The sequence below is a fragment of the Camelus bactrianus genome, chromosome 12, assembly GCF_048773025.1.
Source record: "Camelus bactrianus isolate YW-2024 breed Bactrian camel chromosome 12, ASM4877302v1, whole genome shotgun sequence".
NCBI lineage: Eukaryota > Metazoa > Chordata > Mammalia > Artiodactyla > Camelidae > Camelus > Camelus bactrianus.
This window is the reverse complement of record NC_133550.1, coordinates 15,741,149-15,760,858: the sequence shown is the minus strand read 5'-3', so window position 1 is coordinate 15,760,858 and position 19,710 is coordinate 15,741,149. Positions and strand designations below refer to the sequence as shown.

Here is a 19,710-nt window from a genome sequence, read left to right as displayed (position 1 = left end):
CCTTCTTGTCCTTGTTCAATGGCAGACAAGTTCCCTAAAGCAAAATTGTCTTAGATTGGATTGGGCTCCAAATTGTCCCCCTTCCTGGGAAAATAGAAGAAAAGAAGAAATAAGAAATCACCTGTGGACTAACCTGTTGCAGGAAAAGGCCCTATTTTAGTGGAGGAATTCCAGAATAGGAATGGATTTCACAGTGAGACTTGACCACAGCCCCGCTGTTTCCTTAGCTCAGCAGCTGATCCCAACACACACACTCCTTGCCTTCTAGGTCTCCAGTTCTCACTGACAGTAACTGACATTAATGGAATTCTTATTATGTATGAAACACCATATTTAACACAATACAAACATGAAGTAATCCTCACAATAAATTTGTGTGGCAGGAACTATTATCTTTATTTTGCATATTAGAAACCTGAGTCTGAGAGAGGTTAAGTAACTTGCCAAAGGACACACAGTAATTTAGTGATAGAGCCAGGCTCCGAACACAAATTTGTTAGAGCCAAGAACCAGCACTCTAACTAGCATACCATAACGCCTCCATCTTGTACACCGAAAACAATTCCCTTCCATTCAAATCTTTAGTTAAAAAAATTATCTCTTTTATAAAATCCAATTAATGTAAATTCACTGAAGATTCCACATTACCACAAAAGCCAACTCATTTCTGTATAGATGTTAAAATGTATCTGTATCATGTGTGCTCCTTATTTAAATAGACTTTTCCTTCCATGCTCACCTCCTACCCACTCTTCAAGTATTCTTTTTCATGCTTTTGTTTTTCCCTGAAACAATTGCCTAAAATTAATTCCTCCCACCCTTTCCCTTCTGTTGGAGGACCCAAGGGAATGCAAAGTGCCCACAAACGAGATGAAAAATGAAGCCGGCAGCTCCGTATACTCAATAGATTGGTTTATGATAGGGTAACTTATTCACAGGGTGGGATCAAGATCAAGTGGTCAATGATCTGGAAGCATTCACAGCTGCACTCTGCACCGCTGAGGGGCCGCTGGGACAATTTTACAGTTAACCTAGGGTATGGTGGTACATGCTTGGAAACAGGACGTGCATTCCTAAGTGAAGATTCATGAATAAGTCTTGGCACCTGGAGTACATCAGTGAAGATTATCATCTTTGTTTGGTGACTAGTAGAGCATAGGGGCTACCTGGTCCTAATGATTATTAAACAATATCTATTAATTATAAAACCCTTGACAACAGAGAAGTGATTCACTGGGGCCCAGTACAGTCCTGGGTAGAGTCAGTGGAAAGACAGGAGAAACTATAAGGGCCCAAGGTGGCGTCAGTTATGCTAACAGCCATACACCTTCCTTACCTGGAAAACTAATGTTATTGTTATTGTTATTGTTATTATTATAGGTTCCATTAAAATATCCTCCTCTGTGATGCATTCCCTGACTCCTCCAGGCATTTATCCCTATACTCCATCTCCTACCCAAACACTCTATTCTAGCACTAACTCATTCTGCATATATTTATTGAGAATCAACTATGTACCAGCAGAGTGCTGGGTGGTACAAATACAAACACAAAGAAGATAAGTACAACCCCTTACAGGGTTTGTTTTTGTGCTTTTTTTCTTCTACTAAAATGTGAGCTGCTTAATAGGGGTGATTATCTTATCTTTGTACATCTGGTGATGACAAAGGCCAAATATATAGGTGTTCCATAAATGCATTATCCCATTTTTAATATGCTATGGCTGTCTGGCAATGAAGAATAATAATTAGGCTATGAATGTTTATATTTATGTATCTGTTTCCAAAGTTGAGTCTTATCTCTCCAAAAAAAATTCCTCTCCAAAAAAAATTCCTCCCTTGACTCTGCTAGCCATAAGCTATTCCTGTGATAAACGCTGGAATGCACAGGCAGGATCCCCTTTGAGAATGAAGGACTCACTGTCCCCACTGTCAGGAGTGGGAGTGTTGCTGGCAGATTACCCCTAGCCATCATGTCATGCCCCTTTCTCAGGCAGCCCACATCAAATGACTGATCTGTGTGAGAGTATAAAGATTCACCCCTTTAACCCCAACTCCAAAGGTTGGCTGAGCCTTTATCATGCATCACAGTTTGAATTCCTTCTGTACAGACTTGCTTCCTTCCCTTCCTGTAGTGTCTGTCCCAAGATCACTTCCTAATAAACCTACCGCCTCCATTACAGAGTCGGCTTCCCGTCTTACTTCCTCCTGTAACCCAAAATCAATGTTTCTGAAAAAGTAGTCTGCACTCCACTACATTCTTTACACTCGTTTTTGTTTGTTTGTTTGTTTGTTTTTTCTAGCTTTTGTGATCCACCCTGGAAATTACTTTCCTGCTAGCTAAATGAGATCGCCATCAGCCAAATACAGTCAGAACCTACTAACTCTTCAAGTTTCTCCATATTTGAAATGTGACACCACTCCTCTTACTGGCTTTCATCACACTGTGCTTTCTGGGTCCTTCTGTTCAAATCGATCTTTCTGTGCTATCTTCAACTGGGACATTTATTCCTCCTACTCCTTAAATGTAGGCATTCCTTAGGGTTACTCCTTAGTCCTAATCTAATTCTATACAATGTCTCTGCAATTCCAGTGTAGTAATACTGGAGACCCACGCAGCATTAGAGACATTCATGGGACAGATCAGAGTAACAGAAAGAACAGCCTCTTAAGGGTAAAACAGACCTGGATTCCAGGCCAAGCCAACTGGGAAACTGTTGGTAAATTATTAAATCTCTGTGTTTCATTTCTTTATCTGAAGTGGGCACAGTATCAACCTCATAAGAGGCTCCCTGTATTTTTTGTCCCCCCAGTACACCAGTGTTCTCGCTTACTCCCTGTCTTTTCACATATAATGTCTATGCTGGGACATTCTTGCTCTGCCATCTAGCTAACTCCTACTCACCACTGATGTCTCACTTCAGATGTTCCTTCCTCCACAAACCCCTCTGTGATCCCAGCATCTGAGCGAGGTGTGTCTTCTATGTAGTCCTATGACACCCTCTTCCCCCCTTTCCCATAGCACTATCCCATGGAATTGCCATTGCTGTTTATTTGTCTGTAAGCCTTGTTGAGGGTCAGGACATTGTCCCATTCACCGTTGTGTCCTCAGGGAGGACTCCAAGGCTGACGGCATCCCTTCACAGCCCCAGCACCATTTCACCTTCCTGCTGATGATTCCCAGAGGCTACTCTGTGCAGCCTCTCTCCCGGAGCCACACCTGCCTTACTGTCTCTGTCGCTGGATATTCAGCTGGAAAGTCAACATTGCCGTATCTCCGACTATCCTCCTCTCTACTCAAACCATCTTGTTCTTATAATTTCCCTCATTTTGTAGTTTCTGGGACTTGAAAACTGGAAGTCCTCAGGAATTCCTCACCCTCCCTCTCGTCAAATGATGCCCATGACTAGAGCCTATTTGCATAAGGTCAGTTGTCTTCTTCTATTTCAGCTGCCACCTTCCTGCTTGGGCCTCCATTGCTCTGCCCTCAACAACCTCAAAATTCCCCTGATCAGATGACTGGATAAAGAAGTTGTGGTATATTTATACAATGGAATACTACTCTGCCATAAAAAAGAATAAAATAATGCTATTTGCAGCAACATGGATGGACCTAGAGATCATCACTCTAAGTGAAGTAAGCCAGAAAGAGAAAGAAAAATACCATGTATCACTCATATGTGGAATCCAAAAAAAAAAAAAAAAAAAAAGACACTGTGAACTCACCTACAAAACAGAAACAGACTTAGTAAACAATCTTATGGTTACCAGGGAAAGGGGATGGGAAGGGATAAATTTGGGAGTTTGAGATTTGTGAATGTTAGCCACTATAAATAAAAATTGATTTTTAAAAAGTTTCTTCTGTATAGTGCAGGGAACTCTGTTCAATATCTTGTAATGACCTTTTATGAAAATGAATATATGTATGTATATGCATGACTGGGACATTGTGCTGTACACCAGAAATTGACACATTGTAATTGACTGTACTTCAATTTTAAAAAATCCCCCTGATTAATAAGATCATTTCTCTTCCCCCCTTAGAAACTTTCAAAGGCTCCCTACTGCCTACAGAGTAAAGAAGGAGGGGAAAGGAGCTCACATTAAGTGCCACGTGGAGGATGCTTTACCCACAATATCAGTTTTAAATACAGAAGAGGCTTTGATCTGACATTCAGATCAAAGTTCTGAATGTCATGCTTCCAGCCTTCCTCTTACCTCATCTCCCACCTCTCCACCATGCAAACCCTTTATTCCAGTTGAATTTCATACTCTCTACATCCTTAACTCACCCTGCCTTTGCCTGACCCTGTGCCTTGACTCCTGCTGTCACCTCCACCTGCACTTCTAGTACTGAAATCCTGCTCATTTTTTAAGAACTAACTCAAATGCCACCCACACCTTAAAGCTTTACCTGATTCTCATGGGATGTGACCTCTTCTGCTCCTGAATCTTTATGCTTTTTTTTGGCTCATATTTTTCCTTTCATTAATTATTTGAGTTTATTCTCTAATTTCTGCCACTAGATTGTGAGCTTCATAAAGACAGCTGTACATTATTTTTATATCATTCACTGCACCTAGCACATCATTATTACTCAATAAACATTTGAAACATTGAACTTTAGCTTGAGTTTGACTTTACATATATGTGACCTGTAATAGTGCTTTTCAAATTGGGTCTCAACACATTATCGGATTATGAAATCAATTTACTGTATCTCCATCAGAATTTTTAAAAAATTGAATAGGAAATATCAGGGAATGTCACAAGTACTGAATAGGTATTGTCTTGTAAAACTTTATGTTAATAATGTGTATGTTGTGTGTGTGTGTGTGTGTGTGTGTACTGGGTTGATGTAAAATGTATTTCTTACTGTAACAGTCAAAAAAGGTGAAAAAACACCACTGTAATATGTATGCATCATTTCAATCAGCTGATTACAAGCTCCTTCATGAAAGAAAGCAGATCTGGCAAACTCTGACCTTGCAATCAGTGAGAGTCAGTACTCTACTCTGAGCCCCACTCATTCTATGGGGCTGCCCTAGGGATTCACAGACTCAAGGCAAAGAGCAAGGTCTTGTCTTTAAGACAGCATCTCATGTATTAAGAGAGGCAAAACAAATTTATGAAGAAACTCTACAAATACTTAAGAAAGCAGCTGAAGAGCCATAGAGGAGGACTTGAATTTAGAGCCAGAGACCTACTTGGAGTTCTCGCTCTGCTATGTGTGATGTTGGATAATTGTTGCTTGATTTCTCTGAGCTTCTGTTTAACCAACTAAAAGAATAACCTTACCCTACCTTACATACTTATGTTAAAATTAAGTGATACATATATACAAGATTATTTTGTAAGCTATAAAAATATTCAAAAGTTTAAGGTTAAAAACCTGCAGGTGTCATTCAGTAAACAAGTAAAAATGGATGTAGGTAAATTATACAGCTAAATGTGCATTAGGCATAATTTTTATTTTGTTTTTTGATTACTAGTGATAGAAACCCAATTCAGACTGGTTGTGCTCAAAGAGAATTGAATCATTCACATAACCCAATGGTACAGCTGGCTTTGGGCAGGGCTAGACCTGGGGACTCAGATGACATCAACCAAGCTGCTGCCCTCCTGCCTTTCTTTCTAACTCTCACTCTGGGCTCTCCTTCAGTCCCAGCGTGGTTTTCTTCTAACACAGGTGCTACCTGCTTGGTGGGATGATAGCCACCGTGTGCTCTGGGCTGATGTAATCCTCGCCCATCCAGCTAGATGCAGGCTGAATATCTTCTTCCCCATCATTCCAGCAAACTCTCAGGGAGGGTTCTGTCTGAAACCTAGCTTGGGTTATGAGCCAAGTCTCAAAACACAAACGGTAGCCAAGGACACAAGTTGACCCTTGGAGTTAGGGGGTGGATCACCTGGACTGAAAAAGAGGTTGGTGGGGAGTCTTCTTAAGGAGTAAGGTCAGAGATTCAGGATGACCTAGTTTCTAAAGCTGAATAGGATTAGTTTAGAAAGACATCTTGGTCTCTTCTGTTTAATGTCATCATATAACATTAGAGTAAGGACACACACACACAAACACACACACACACACACGTTATTCCATTTCATCTCATTCATTTAACACAGTATTGAGGACCTACTATGTGCTAAGTAAAGATTTACAAAGTTCCTGCCCTCAGAGAACTTACATTCTGTTGGGGGTACAAATAATAAACAAGTGAGTCAGTAAGTATATATCAGGGAGTGATAAGTTCTAGTAAAAAAATAAATAAATGTAAAGAGCTAGGTAAGGAGCAACAAGAGCCAGAGGTGGGAGATATAGACTATTTCAGAAGGGATGGTTAGGCAAGACCTCACTTTGAAGGATAAATTTATTTTTTATTTTTTATTTTTGAAGGGTAAATCTGATTGAAGTGAGAGAGCAAGTCACAGGAATCTGAGGGAAAACTTCCAGGCAGAGGGAAAAGCAAGTGCAAAGACCCTGAGACAGGACCAATGGGGTCCCCCTGAGCCATACATGCATATTTAGTAACATACATATTTGCATGTGTATGTGAACATTATTAATCCTTTATTTTCCTACATTAGAACATCTGACAATGATATTATGACAGTGATTTTATGAGAGGGATATTAAACTGCAAAATCCTTGAAGTCTTTCTAATTATTGATTCAACTAGGTAAACCATTTATAATTCTTGCTGAAGGTGCAAATGTGCCTACACTGAGAGTACCTGGAGGTAGGCGCTTCCTTTTCCCCACAGAAACTGAACCCAGGAGAAGCTCAGTAGATAGAGCGGGCAGAATAATGAGTCGTGTGCGACAGTGAATATCAAGACTGATGGGTGACCCTGCCAAAGCTGGGTAGGGAGAACTTCCCTCCAGGAATGTCCTTACCTCTGTCCTTTTGCTCTAATTGCTGTGGACGTGCCAGGTAGCACAACGTGGCTCCTGAGGGTGGTTCCTACTGATGCTGGGTAAAGGTCCCCTCATTCAGAGCCAACGACTAACACAAAGTAAAAATTCCTCTGATCTTAAGCCTTAGCAAGGGTTATGTTGCCTGGAAAAGGGAAAGCTTCAGGTGGGGCATGTGTGTGGAGGCCAGAAGGGAGTAAAAATCAGAAGGCAAGAGACCTGCCCTCCCTCACTGGTCAGTAAGTTCCCCTGAACTTGGAACTCCTATTACCAATCTCTATTAGGCACTGCTCTTCACCCAGCGATGCTCTTATCCTTGAATTGCACTGACTTCTCACATGTTTAATGTTAATTGTTTACTGTCCACAGTAGCTAGATTGGTCTACCTTTTTTTATTGTCATATAGATATGTCTTTTGCTCATCTGTTTATATTAATTTTCAAAGAGTGTGAATTCTTAGACCATGTTCGTGGGCAATACATTCTAAATTTAGTTTAGTGTCTACCTTAATTGCTCATCGCAAGCGGGCACCGATAAAGGCTTTTTGATGATGATTATGACTGCAATGATTACACTAGAAATCAAAGGCTACTTCTTGTAATTTTAGAAGACTGCTCCTCTGGAAATGCTAACCTCCTCTTTTACGAGTCTTCTCTCACAAACTGCTTTCAGCTGGGCTTGCCTGAAACCTAGTTTCATGGTCAGGAGACCTGGGATCTGCATTAGATTCACCAACAACTTCTTTGTGAGTCTATGTGCTTCAGTTTCACAATCTGCTAGTACAAGACAGAATAAGCTCACAGGGCTGGCAGGTAGGGAAGAGAGGCAGCATAGGAAAGTAGGTGTGCAAGGACTTTAAAAGTAGGACATTAGGATCCTGTCACAAGTCTACACCTCCTTTCCCTCTGAGACACTCTTCTTTCTCCCCACAAGCATAATTCTTCCGGGAGGCTCGGGATGCTGGTGTGAAGGATGAAGTACCACCCTTGTGTATCATTTTCTGCAGAGACTCCTCCCAACAATTCCTTTCACCTCATCTTTTCCAGTTGCTTCTTCTTTACAGGCCTTCAAAGAGCTACTTTTTCAAGCCTGGGGCCTCATTTATATTCCCATTCTGTTATTTTGGAGAGAAACACTTGCAGGGAGGAGATACCTAGAATGCCAAAGATTTCTCATTAGAGAGAAACGTCGTGAAGAATCAAATGGTGAGCCCCAGAAGTTTCAGAAGACAGAAAAGGAATAGGCAAAAATAAACTCCAGGTGAATGAAAGACCTAAAGTTGTAAAACAAAACATAACAACACCGCCAAATTATCTGAAAAAAATATAGAATAGCTGTATGATCTTAAGACAGAATTTCTTAAATCACATTATGAAACATCAGAGGTCATAATTGGCAATTTTGATAAAGCTGACTATAACAGATATTAAAAACTCTTACAGAAGAGACGTCTTAAGGTTAAAATACAAGCGACAAGGAGACAGGAAGAAGAAATCTGCAGCATACATGTACATCAGAAAAAGATGGGTGTCTGTGAAGGACTCCTACAAATCAACAATACTAGTAATAATAAAGAAGAAGATAAACAACTCAATAGACAAAAGGTATGAATAGACAACTTCCAGAAGAAGAAATCCAAATAACCAGTAATACATATAAAAACCTACTCTACCTCTCTAATAATTGGGAACTTGCAAAGTAAACTGATGAGGGACTGTGAAAACTTTTTTTTTTTAATAGAGGTACGAGGGATTGAACCCAGAACCTTGTACATGCTAAGCACACACTCCATCACTGAGCTATACCTTCCCCGCTCAAGTCATTTTATTGTCAGCTTGCCCAATTTGCAGATCGTATCATCCTCACGTATATCTAGATTGTTTGAGGACAGTTATTTTTTCCTTTTTAATTCATGCTATACTTGCATATTCCTAATATCCACAATATAACCTCTTCCTGTTGCTTTTTAAAAGGCTTATTAGCAACAATATCTAACACTTAAAACTGTGAGGTCCTCAACCCAGAATAAGTCACTAAATCTGTGTTAAAATTTTTTGGTCTCTTTTTTTCTCTTTAAGTGATTCCATCCAGTGACCTCCATAAGCTTGCAGAACTAGCACTGATTTTTTTTTTTAAGAATTAGCATCAGTTGAGGTTATCTCAGGCTACATCTTCCCTAAATAGCATTTTGATTTAAAACAAAGTATCTTCTATTAAAAAATCATCAAAAAAATCAGACAGCAAGGACTGTCTGTCTCCTATAATAGGAGACTTTGTAAGAACACAAAATATAAGGCAACTTCCTTTCTGAGGAATTATTTTGAGAGAAAAAACTATTACCTTACATTCAAGTATGTAAGGCACTTGTTACTTAATAAATATTTAATGAGCACTGCTTGTGTGCCAGGCACTGTGCTAGGAACTGGAAATACAGTGAGTTTAGACTCTCACAAGGAAGACAGTCGTTAAATGTATAACGCCACAGCTAACTCATTATGATCATTTAAGTATTATGAATGATAAGTATGGTTAGCTACAAGATGATTAACAGGGGAGTCTAAGTCTGGGAGGTTCAGAGTTTCCTGTAATCGTGCTGTTTAGGTACAGTGCAGCAGTAATTCACGTGCCTAGTTGGTCTGTGTTTAAATCCTGATTCAAACCTTGAACAGGTTATTTAACCTCACTTTCCTCATTTATAAAGTGGAGCTAACAACAGCATCTGCCTTATGAAGTTTAAATGAGGATTAAACGAGTTAATACATATAAAGCACGGAGAACAATGATGGCGTATAGCACCTGCTCAATAAAGGTTACCTATTGTTATCATTTCAGCTGGAACCCGACAGACAAGAGGAAGGGAAGAAGGAAAGAAGAAAGTTCAAGCCTAGAACAACATGTGCAAAAGCCAGAGGCACAGGGGCATAAAGTTGTTTGGCCCATTCTAGAACTGAAAGGCCAGTGTTTCTTAGCATAGAAAGCTAAGGGGTAAGAGATACTGTGAGATATGAGATGAGGCTGGGAAGGTAGGTCGGGTTAAGGAGTCTGAACTTTACCCTAGGAGTCAGACGCAACTTGAAAGATTTTACAAAAGGGAGTGATAAGCTTAGACTTGCAACTTCAAAAGCTTTCTCCGGCGACAGCATGGAGAACTGGTTGGAGGGAGGCCAAAATAGATGAAAGGGAAACCAGTAAGGAGGCTACTCTGGTAATCTAGATTAGAGGCTGCAATATAGACTAGGGTAGTGGCACAGAAGAGAGAAGGAAGCTGGATGACTGAAGAAACAGAAGACAGAACCAACAAGACTTAGTGCACGTATATTAAGGTGAACGGCATGGAGAGCCACTAAACAGTAAACAAATATTTGAGGAAGGAGTGAATGAATTCCTGTATTCGCGCCATACTGTTTTACTACATGAAATACCTTCTCTCTACTCCATCTTTCCAGGTAAAATTCCTCCCCATTTCCTAAAAGGTGTCTGATTAATCTTGTCCCGTTCTTTCTAGGAGAGTTCTAGAATTTAGAGCTGAACTTTTTTTTTTTTTTTTTTTTTGGCGGGTGGGGTGGGGTGGGGGAGAGGTAATTAGGTGTATTTATTTACTTATTTTAATGGAGGTACTGGGGATTGAACCTATGCTAAGCACGTGCTCTACCACTGAGCTATACCCTCCCCCTAGAGCTGAACATTCTTGAGAGAGGCAAAGAGGACTATGTTGAGAGGACTTAGAAATTGCCTGAAGATGAAGTTCATATTTTAGTCACCTTTCTATCCCACGCACCCCATCTACCTAACACTTGTAGAGATCCACTCACTGACAGAACTTTTTCTCTGACTATATGAGTGATACAATCGTAAACAATTTACGCTAATATAAAGCTCTGTGACCCATAAAGCGTTTTACAGACGTGGGAGCCTTCACAACCATTTTCTTCTCGGATCTTCAAGAGCCTTCATAAAATAAGTATTATTGTAGAGGCAGTAAACTCAGAACTAAAATGACAACTCACACACACACACACACACTGAAGGAAACGGTAGGGCTCAGATTCGAACCTAGATCCCCTGGTTTCAAATGGGATGCTCTTTTTACCACTCCTCATGGAGGATGAATATTCATATGTAGTCAAGAGGACTGTTAACTCTTGTAAGCAGCTTAGTACCACTTCTGGGAATCCTTCCCAGTTTCGGGCATTAATTAATTTACTGAAACGTGTTTATTGAGCAACAACTAGGCGCCCGATACGACACCTAGTGTTGGGGGTGAGGTACAGCAATGAGTAAGACAAGAAGGAGCTTCCCAGTCTAGTCAATGCCGGCCAAACAAGGAAACGACTGTATAATAAACGACGTAAGGGTAAGTGCTACGAAGAAAACACACAGGGTGATGGGAGAAAACGTATGTCCTTTTGGTCAGAGAAGGCCTCTCAGAAAAGTGACATTAAGGTTGAGATCCTAGCATGGTCTTCAGGAAGCGCTTAACAAAAAACATTTTTCCCACAGAGCTACTTTGAAAAACGCCAACAAACAGAAAGCGCGGACTTTGTCTACACAGGGGCCGCTCCCAGGCCTCCCACCTTCCCCGCCGGACCGTGACTGGCAATGGACAGTTCCCGGCCGGGCCAGGCTCCAGCGCTAGAGGGCGCCGTGGGTCCTCCCAGCCCCCAGGAGGCGCCGTGGCCTCGGGCTCTGCCTAACTGACCTCTGGCATCTGCAGCGCCAAGGCTCCGAAACCCAGCGTAGGGACAGAGGGCGAGGGCGGCGCTAGGAAGCCCGGAGGCCCTAGGGCATCGCGAAGGGTCACGAGGCCCTTAAAGAGAGGACGTCTCAGGATCACAAACCCGACCAGAGCAGATACACCCTCGCTCCCTGGGACATAGCCTTTAAACCAGGAAGTACTGGTGGCGTCCAATCCTGGCCCTTCTTCCGCACTTAGCCTCAGCGTCCCTTCCTCTCCAGGGCGGCGCGAGGCGGACGGTCTTTGGTTACCATTCAGCTCTTAGGAAAGACGCATGCGTGTTCTAAAGAACGTGAGATACGGGGAACTTTGACCCAAAGACGACCCCTTCTCGTCTCCCCCTCCCTCGCTGTGAAGATGGCGCTCTCCAGAGTGTGCTGGGCTCGGACTGCTTTGTGGGGTTCGGCCGTGCTCCCTGGACCTTATGCCGCTCGGAGGCTGCAATTTGTCCGCTCTGGCCTGGCCTGGGGGGCCCCTCGGTGAGGGACCTGGAGAGAGAAAAGCATTTTGACGTTCAGGCCCTTCTAGTGTCTCAATCTTGTTTGCATGCTGTCTCGTAATTCTCAGGCTTCCACGCCCGGCCCCTGGATTTTTATTCTTCCGTTCAGAATTGGCATCCGGATCCCTGCTAGAGACCGGGCTTTCCGACCCTCTCAATTTTCAGTTCCCCATGCTGTCTGAATTCCTCACCCGTCCTGAGCTCATGTTTCAGCCTCCCTTTTTCAGCTCAGATTTTCCCGTTTTACCGCTGCTTACCTGGATCTCACTTCCACGGCGTTAGCCTGCGGCTCAAATTGTCCTGCAGGCCTTCCCCCGTCACCAGACTCAGCATTCCCCTACGTCCCTTCTTGCCTGGCCTCTCATCTGCCTTACCTGTTTTTCTCAGTCTGATTGTTTATCTCTCCTTGATACAAAGGTCTTCCTTGGATTTCAAAAGTTTCAGGTCTTAGCATACATTCTCTGAGGCAGCTGTTTTACATTATGGACCCCAGACGTGACAGGGCTTCCGGGGCTGATTACCAGATAGTCTCTTTGATCTTTATAGGTCTTCAAAGCTTCACCTTTCTCCAAAGGCAGATGTGAAGAACTTGATCTCTTACGTGGTGACCAAGACAAAAGTGATTAATGGGAAATACCATCGTTTCTTGGGTCGTCATTTCCCCCGCTTCTATGTCCTGTATACAATCTTCATGAAAGGTAAAAACAAACCTAAAATAAAAATCCATTGAATCAGCTCTTGGGCCGTGCCAGAGAGTTAAAATAAGTAAGCTCATTTGCAGGTTCTGCTCTAGGGGTGTGAGCTGGGATGTCTTCTGTTTCATAAATGCTTGAGTGTTAAACTATTTCTTGGAAGTTAGCACTTATTGTGGATGTTTCTAGAAAGGTATTAAGAGAAATGACCTCTGACAACACCTAGGAGGAATATAGGTATTTTTTCACTTTTTGTAACCACACATTTGACTACACTAGACATGCTTTGTCTTGCGCAAGAGCAGGGATCTATGGCTGCACAGACCTACCCTGTGATTTGTCAGTTGACTTGGCCCATAAGAAAATGTGGTCTAATGCTTGTCACAGATCTCTCCTAGGTAGCATGTTGTGGAACTAGCACTATATGTACTTGGTTTCTGAATGTTTTGGTTCAAATCAGACTCTGCTAGTTACTAGGAGATGGTGTAGTGTCAGGTGTCCACTCTGGAGTTAGAATGCCTGGGTTCAAATTCTAGCTTGTTACTACATGTCAAGTCCTTAGGGCCTGATGCATAGTAAGTGCTCAGTAAGTGTAGCTATAACTATTATTATACTTTATATGTTTATCATAACACCAGTTATAGTAAACTACCACATTGTTAGTTCTGAATATTATAATTATTAGTAGCTTTGTGGACTTGCAGAATCTGTAAAGTGGGCATAAGAACAGCTGCTTTGTCTGCTCCCAGGTTTATAACTAGAATCGAATGAAAAAAGAGTCTGAAAGCATTTTGGTTGTTTGTTTTTAAGCCTTTTATTATGGAATATTTTCAACATACACAGAAGTGGAGTAATAGAATGAACTTCCATATTCTCAACCTCACTTCAACAGTTGTTGACTCATGGCCGCCGGTCTTGTTTCATTTCTACACTTGCCTTCTGTATTATTTTGAAGCCAACCTAGACATACCATTTCATTCATAAACATGAAAGCATTTTTAAAAACTGAAGTCCTAGGTCAATGTAAGAATTTTCTTGTAATGAAAAGAAAAATGCAGTCTTAGAAATATGTTGAATTCTGGTAATGACAAAAGTGTTCTAGAACTGAGATAAGCTAATACGGGGCTGGAGTTAATTAAGCAAGACTTCCTGAGGTTAAGGAGCTTTGGATTTTTATTTTAAAAGGGAGTAAGTAAGGAACCAGAAGAGGGAGACCGTTCCATAGTAGGTCACAGAAGGTGAACTTGGCTGGAAGAGAGGTGATATGCTTGTGGGGGAGGGGGAGGATACAAAAAGAAATATAGGTCGACCTCACGAGTGTTTCAAGTGACCTAGTTTAAAGCTGTGACTTAGAGTGGTGTTTGGGAGGGATTAGTATGTGCTTCGTGGGTGAACATGGAGTAAAAAGCTGTGGTAATCGAACTGGGGTAACATCACACTCTGTCCTCTACTTTAATGAGGCAGGATTGCAGATGTTATGGGCTGATGCCAGAAAGGCTAGAAGGATAAAGACAAATATGTGGAAGCACAATATAAAGTTTCATCAACTTTCATACCGGGAGATGGAGCATTTGCGACAGGTATGGGCCGGGAGCAGATGTCCAGAAGTTCATGGTGAGGGAATTCAAGTTAACCCAGATCTCAGGTTTTTTTCTTTCCCATTTTCTTCACCACTGACCAAGCTCTTGCCCCTTGCCGTGAGATCACATTATTTGTCAGAATCAGGTTCGTTCAGAGTTGGGGCCCTCCATAGCAGAGCTCCATAGAGTTTCTGGCATGCTTTTTGAATAAAAGTTGTAAACAGTAAAATCCAGTTCATTTCTGAAGATATAAAAATCTGCAAGGAAGGCTACAAACGGCAGCAGGAAAGTAGTATCTGGTGGTGACTTGATGGTAGTTTTGAAGCTGAGAGTAAGGATCTAAGACCTATTCTGCAGATCCAGAAGAATTCACTGAGAGATTTGGTATAATGTCAGGCCTATTTGGGGTACAAAAGTGAACAAATCAGGGCTTCTGTCCTCAAAGAACTTACCAACTAGAGGTGGACAGAAATAACCTTGATCCTGATCTGGGCTATGATAGAAGTTTACTACACAGTGGGGTGGAGGGATTGTCCATTGTATTAAGAACTTACATGGGTTAAAACTGCATCTGTTTATTTCTGCTTAGTTCCGTCGAGACGTCACCAAGTGTCTTTTCCTAGGTATTATTTCCATTCCACCCTTTGCCAACTACCTGGTCTTCTTGCTAATGTGAGTACAGAGTTCTATCACCCCAGCATATTGAAGATATGTAGATTTTTAAAAATTACAAGTCAAGAACTTTCCATTTCAGAAGCTAGGCAGAGGTTATCAAGCCTCCTGCTCCCATCTTCTCATTAGTCCGAGGTTCATAAAAGCCACCAGGGTTACTCGGATAGCTGTGGGTGTAGGTGGCCTGGACTCTCCCTTAGCTGCCCCTGTGTGATGTTAAATAAGATAATGACCATCATCGTCATCCCTAGAAGCAGTAACCCACTCTCTGAGAGGCATAGCAATTTTGGACAGGTTTTTTTTCTTCAGGAGAGAAATGTATTTCATATTCTGATAATATAAATCTTTATTACTTTACATTATATCCAGAGAAGACATTTTTAAACTATGACCTTGCATGTTGTTCTAGTTATCTACTACTGTATAACAAACAACCTCACAGCTTAATAGCTTAAAACGACCACCATTTTCATGATTTTAAGGGTCAGGAATTTGGGCAGGGCTCAGGTGGGTGAATGATTTTTCTCTTCCATGTGATGTTGACAGAAGTCCCTCGTTGATACTTAGCTGGTGAATGGACCAGTCTGGACAGTCTAAGGTCACTCTTAATGTCTGGTGCCTTAACAGAGATGGCTTTGGAAGATGGGAACTGTCAACTAGAATGCCTACATGTGGCCTCTTTGGTGGCTTCAGGGTAGTGAGACTTCTTCAATGGCAGCTCAGGGCTCCAAGAATGAGTGTTTCAGCAAATACAAATCCGCATGGCCTCTTCTAACCTAGCCTTGGAAAAGAGTCACAAATACTGACTTCTGCTCTATTCTATTGGTTGTCAGTCACACAGATTTTAAAAAAGCAGGAGACATAGACCTCACTTCTCAATAAGAGTAATGCCAGGGAATTTGTGACCATGTTATAAAACCATATGAGTAGAGAAATGAATTAGAGAAATTCTGTTTTGTATATACTTAGGGACTGTGCTACAGTTTGAGGTTGTCAGCATCACATCCAGTATCCAGCTCTGTCCAAAATATGTTCTTCACATGCTTTAGTTCAAAAGGAGACATGTATCTCATTGCTGCGTGCAAGCCTATTCCACTGTTGCTTCCTTTTCACATAACCTGAGTAATGCTGCTTGAAATTGTGCTTCGGTGTATCTTTAAACTTTGGTCTGAAACTCACAGGAAAGAACAGTAAGGTAGGGAATTAGTGTCTCCATCTCTCTTTCCTAGCATTCATGTCTGCTTAATGCTTTCTTAGCTTACATTGAAACATGCCAGTTTCAGCAAGTGACTTTGTGATTCCTTTTCTTTCCAGGTACCTGTTTCCTAGGCAACTGCTGATCCGACATTTCTGGACCCCAAAGCAACAAATTGATTTCTTAGATATCTATCATGCTCTCCGGAAGCAGTCCTACCCAGAAATCCTTTGTTATTTAGAAAGGGTTGCCCCTCTCATTTCTGATGCAGGACTCCGGTGGCATATGACAGAGCTGTGCACCAAGGTATTCCTCCCATTACCCCTTCCTGCAAACTAGGAATCTTGTTAGAGCCAGTGTGTACTAAAACTAGGTAAGAGGGCTCAGGACCATCCTAACATCTACCCATCTCTTACCTCTCGTAAGATGCAACATGGTACCCACCCAGCAGTACATGATATCCTGGCTCTGAGAGAGTGTTTCTCTAACCATCCTCTGGGCATGAATCAACTCCATGCTTTGCAGATGGTGAGCACTTTAAGGCATTCTCTCCTCCACAGCATCACCTCACTTCAGATCTTAACCTGCAGTAACACTGTGTTGATTTTCTCCCCCTGTGTTGTTGTGCCACAGAAAGCCTTGAGTCGAGCCATGCTTCTCACACCCCATCTGCCTCCTGTCGTGTTGAGACACCGTTTAAAGACTCATACCACTGTGATTCACCAACTGGACAAAGCTTTGGCAAAGCTGGGGATTGGCCAGCTGACTGCTCAGGAGGTGAAGTCGGTAAGGGCTTAACTGCAGTATCAACCCTCAATCCTTGGTGGGCTTTTGAGCTCAGGCAGCTGGGAGCTTACAGGGAGCTCCTTGTCTTGCTTGTTATAGCAGAGCCCAGGCTCTTTATCCTCTCACCTCATTTCTGTGTCCTTTTTCTGAGTGAATTTAACTAGTGGGAAGGAATGGCCCACAGTAATTTTGGTTTATGATTCTTTTCTTCTGGTCCTGGAAAAACCAAGGACACTGCACTTTAGATCTGCTGTTTTAGATTGTGTAGGCCTTTTTGCTTGTCATCTTGTCTGTCGTAGTTCATATTGCCTTGGTGAAAGCTTTCTTGTGGGGATGAGGTTTTTAGCTTAAGAGGGATTTGGGATTATTTGTGGGATTTTACTTCCTTGGCATACCCTTCTGTGATAATGAAGGATCATTTCTCTTCTGAGTGAAATAGGCTTGTTACCTTCGTGGCCTGAATTCTACCCATATTGCTGAAGAGAGGTGTCGAACTTGGCTGGGAGAATGGCTGCAGATTTCCTGCAGCCTGAAAGGTAAGACAGATCCCTATGGTTATGCCATTAAAATCCAAGTCATTTTCGTGTTTTAGTCTAAGATTACTTTGGAGTTAGTAAGTGCTGTGAGACCCTTATCTAACATATATGTCCGATTGAAAGGGCGCAAACTCACTTACCTACAGGGGCCAGGCAGGAAATGAGGTGGACTGAGACAAGAGGGAGGACTGGGGATTGTGGGAGCATGAGAGTGCGCCCGCGCTAGTCTGAAGCAGAGTTTCTCAACCTTGGCAATAGTGATGCTCTGTGTGGGAGGCTGTCCTGTGCATTATAGGATGTTTAGCAACATCCCTGGCCTCTATCCACTAGATGCCAGTAGCACCCCTCACCCAGTTCTGACAACCAAAAATGTCTCCAGATATTGCCACATGACTCAGAGGGAGGGTGCGGAGCAGAATTGTCCTAGTTGAGAAGCGCTAGTCAAAAGGCATTCAAAACAAAAACACTCAGTTGGTGAAACAAAAAGTATCTGGGGGTGGGTGTTAGGCCTGTGGGTCTCCTATTTGGAACCTTTGGCTTGGCCTTGATATTCTCTAAGCCTCTGAATATCAGGGGGCCTCCTAATCTGCTTGGGGCTGAGACGTGTAGTCCACTGAGGACCAACTTCTACCAGAAAATTCCAAAGAGTGACAGTGGTGTGTAGTACCATTACCATCTCTGAATTTCCTACTCATCACATGAGAATCAGGAAATGAGGAGGAGTAGATATAAATACACAGTGGAAGGAAAGAAAGCCTATAGGCAGGGACTGGAGCGAAGCAGGGGAACTTTGGGAACAATGGCCCCTTAATGTCACACCTCTCAGCACTTGGCTTCCCGCCTCTGGTATCAAGCCTGCATAACAAGATAGCTAGAAGGCAGATTGTTCCCTGGCTAAACCGTTAATGCTGATGGTGTTTTCAGAAGCTGAGCTGTCCCTCTTGCTACACAACGTGGTCCTGCTTTCCACCAACTACATTGGGACAAGTCGCTGAGCGAACACGGAGCGGATGGCATTGTCCTGTAGTCACAGAGCACAGCAGCGTGGGACCAAACAGCACTTGTCAGCAAAGAGTCTGTGTGCACTGTTAGGTGTGTGGGAGGGAGAGGGGCGGGTGTCACAGGCTTCACAGCGCGGTGCCCACGTGGGAGCTGAAACTGAAAGAAAGTCTCTTCCCAGGGTGGCGCACGTGAGGTGTCATCCCAGCTTCCTCCGAATTTGCTGGAGCTGGCAGCAGCCTCTGAACTAGGCTTTTACTGTGATGTTTTAAGTTCAGATCCCAGGAAATGAGCTTTTGCTGCAGGTGGGAATCCTCATTTGGTCTAGGACTTACCCACTGCCATATTTACAGCTGTTTTTGTTCACAACAGTTTCTGGCTGGTGAGGGGAGCAGCACTACTTAAACTGGAGCACTTCCATCATGCATGTGCTCTGGTGCTCCCCTCAACACTTTCCAATATGACCAAAAATAGGAATTTTATTTTTGTTCCCTTCACTGGGCTAACCACGTCCCCCTTTTTTCAAATCCTTTAAACATCTTAAGTTTCTGTTTTGTTTTAGTGAATAACTTATGGGTACATCCTAATGGAAAAAAGGAAATACAAGTGCTTCTTGAGCCCTTCCCCAAGTGTTCACAGCCTTCACCCGCCTTGTCTTAATTTCTGGGCAGTGCTCCAGCCCTCGTGGATCTTAAACTCTTTGCTACCTCCACTGTGTTGCAGCAATCCGACTGTAACTGACAGTGGCTGCCTTCTTTGGGCCATGGATCAATCCTGTAAGGTACTAATTACTGCCCAGCCCGGAGACCAGGAGAGGTCTACACTGAGATTGTAAGTTGGGGTCAGGTTTTGTCTATGTATATCAGTGACCTGTAGTAACTTATTGTAAATGCATGGAGCACCCTTTATAAACTCAAGTAAAGACTACCTGAAGCCAGTTGCTGGAAATTACTTATGCATACCCTAATCATTTTACTAAGGCTCCTTTTACAAGACTGACTGGCATAACCTAACTAATGGGGAGATAATTGGTTGGAATAGAACCTTCTTATGGGATGAGTTTACAAGGGAGCTGATTTGAAGTTGATCCTCTTACTGGATTTTA

General features: G+C 42.4%; 2 protein-coding genes across 9 annotated transcripts in view; one reads left to right on the top strand and one right to left on the bottom strand.

Moving 5' to 3' along the window:
* The window catches only part of SLC11A2 (solute carrier family 11 member 2), a 49,582-nt gene extending 37,820 nt beyond the window's left edge, over positions 1-11,762 (bottom strand). For 2 of the 5 annotated variants that reach the window (XM_045523490.2, XM_045523491.2), the window contains exons 1-2: positions 11,611-11,762; positions 2-84 (exon numbers count right to left, since the gene is read on the bottom strand). The gene's annotated coding sequence lies outside the window, so the exon portion shown is untranslated. The remainder of the gene's footprint in view (position 1; positions 85-11,610) is intronic. The other 3 variants (XM_045523492.2, XM_045523493.2, XM_045523496.2) reach the window with 2 other exon arrangements.
* A 90-nt stretch (positions 11,763-11,852) lies between these two features.
* LETMD1 (LETM1 domain containing 1) lies at positions 11,853-19,556 on the top strand. Of its 4 annotated transcripts, none has more exons than XM_045523501.2 (9): positions 11,853-11,938; positions 12,692-12,843; positions 14,302-14,417; positions 15,007-15,089; positions 16,404-16,590; positions 16,711-16,812; positions 16,918-17,070; positions 17,510-17,606; positions 18,531-19,556. In XM_045523501.2, the coding sequence occupies exons 2-9, from the start codon at positions 12,837-12,839 to the stop codon at positions 18,599-18,601; spliced, it is 816 nt and encodes a 271-aa protein (XP_045379457.1). In that variant the 5' UTR covers positions 11,853-11,938; positions 12,692-12,836; the 3' UTR covers positions 18,602-19,556. The 4 variants fall into 4 exon arrangements, with proteins under 4 accessions (XP_045379457.1, XP_045379458.1, XP_010962596.1 ...); XM_010964294.3 differs by lacking the exon at positions 11,853-11,938 and adding an exon at positions 11,945-12,125; XM_045523502.2 differs by lacking the exon at positions 14,302-14,417.
* The last annotated feature ends 154 nt before the right edge of the window (positions 19,557-19,710 follow it).

Excerpts from the sequence above, each read along its gene's own strand:
- LETMD1 (XM_010964294.3), top strand. The coding sequence starts at position 12,004 with ATGGCGCTCTCCAGAGTGTGCTGGGCTCGGACTGCTTTGTGGGGTTCG. Across the intron at positions 12,126-12,691 it reads CTGGCCTGGGGGGCCCCTCG|GTCTTCAAAGCTTCACCTTT; the intron begins GTGAGGGACCTG and ends TGATCTTTATAG. Across the intron at positions 17,071-17,509 it reads CTGCTCAGGAGGTGAAGTCG|GCTTGTTACCTTCGTGGCCT; the intron begins GTAAGGGCTTAA and ends TGAGTGAAATAG.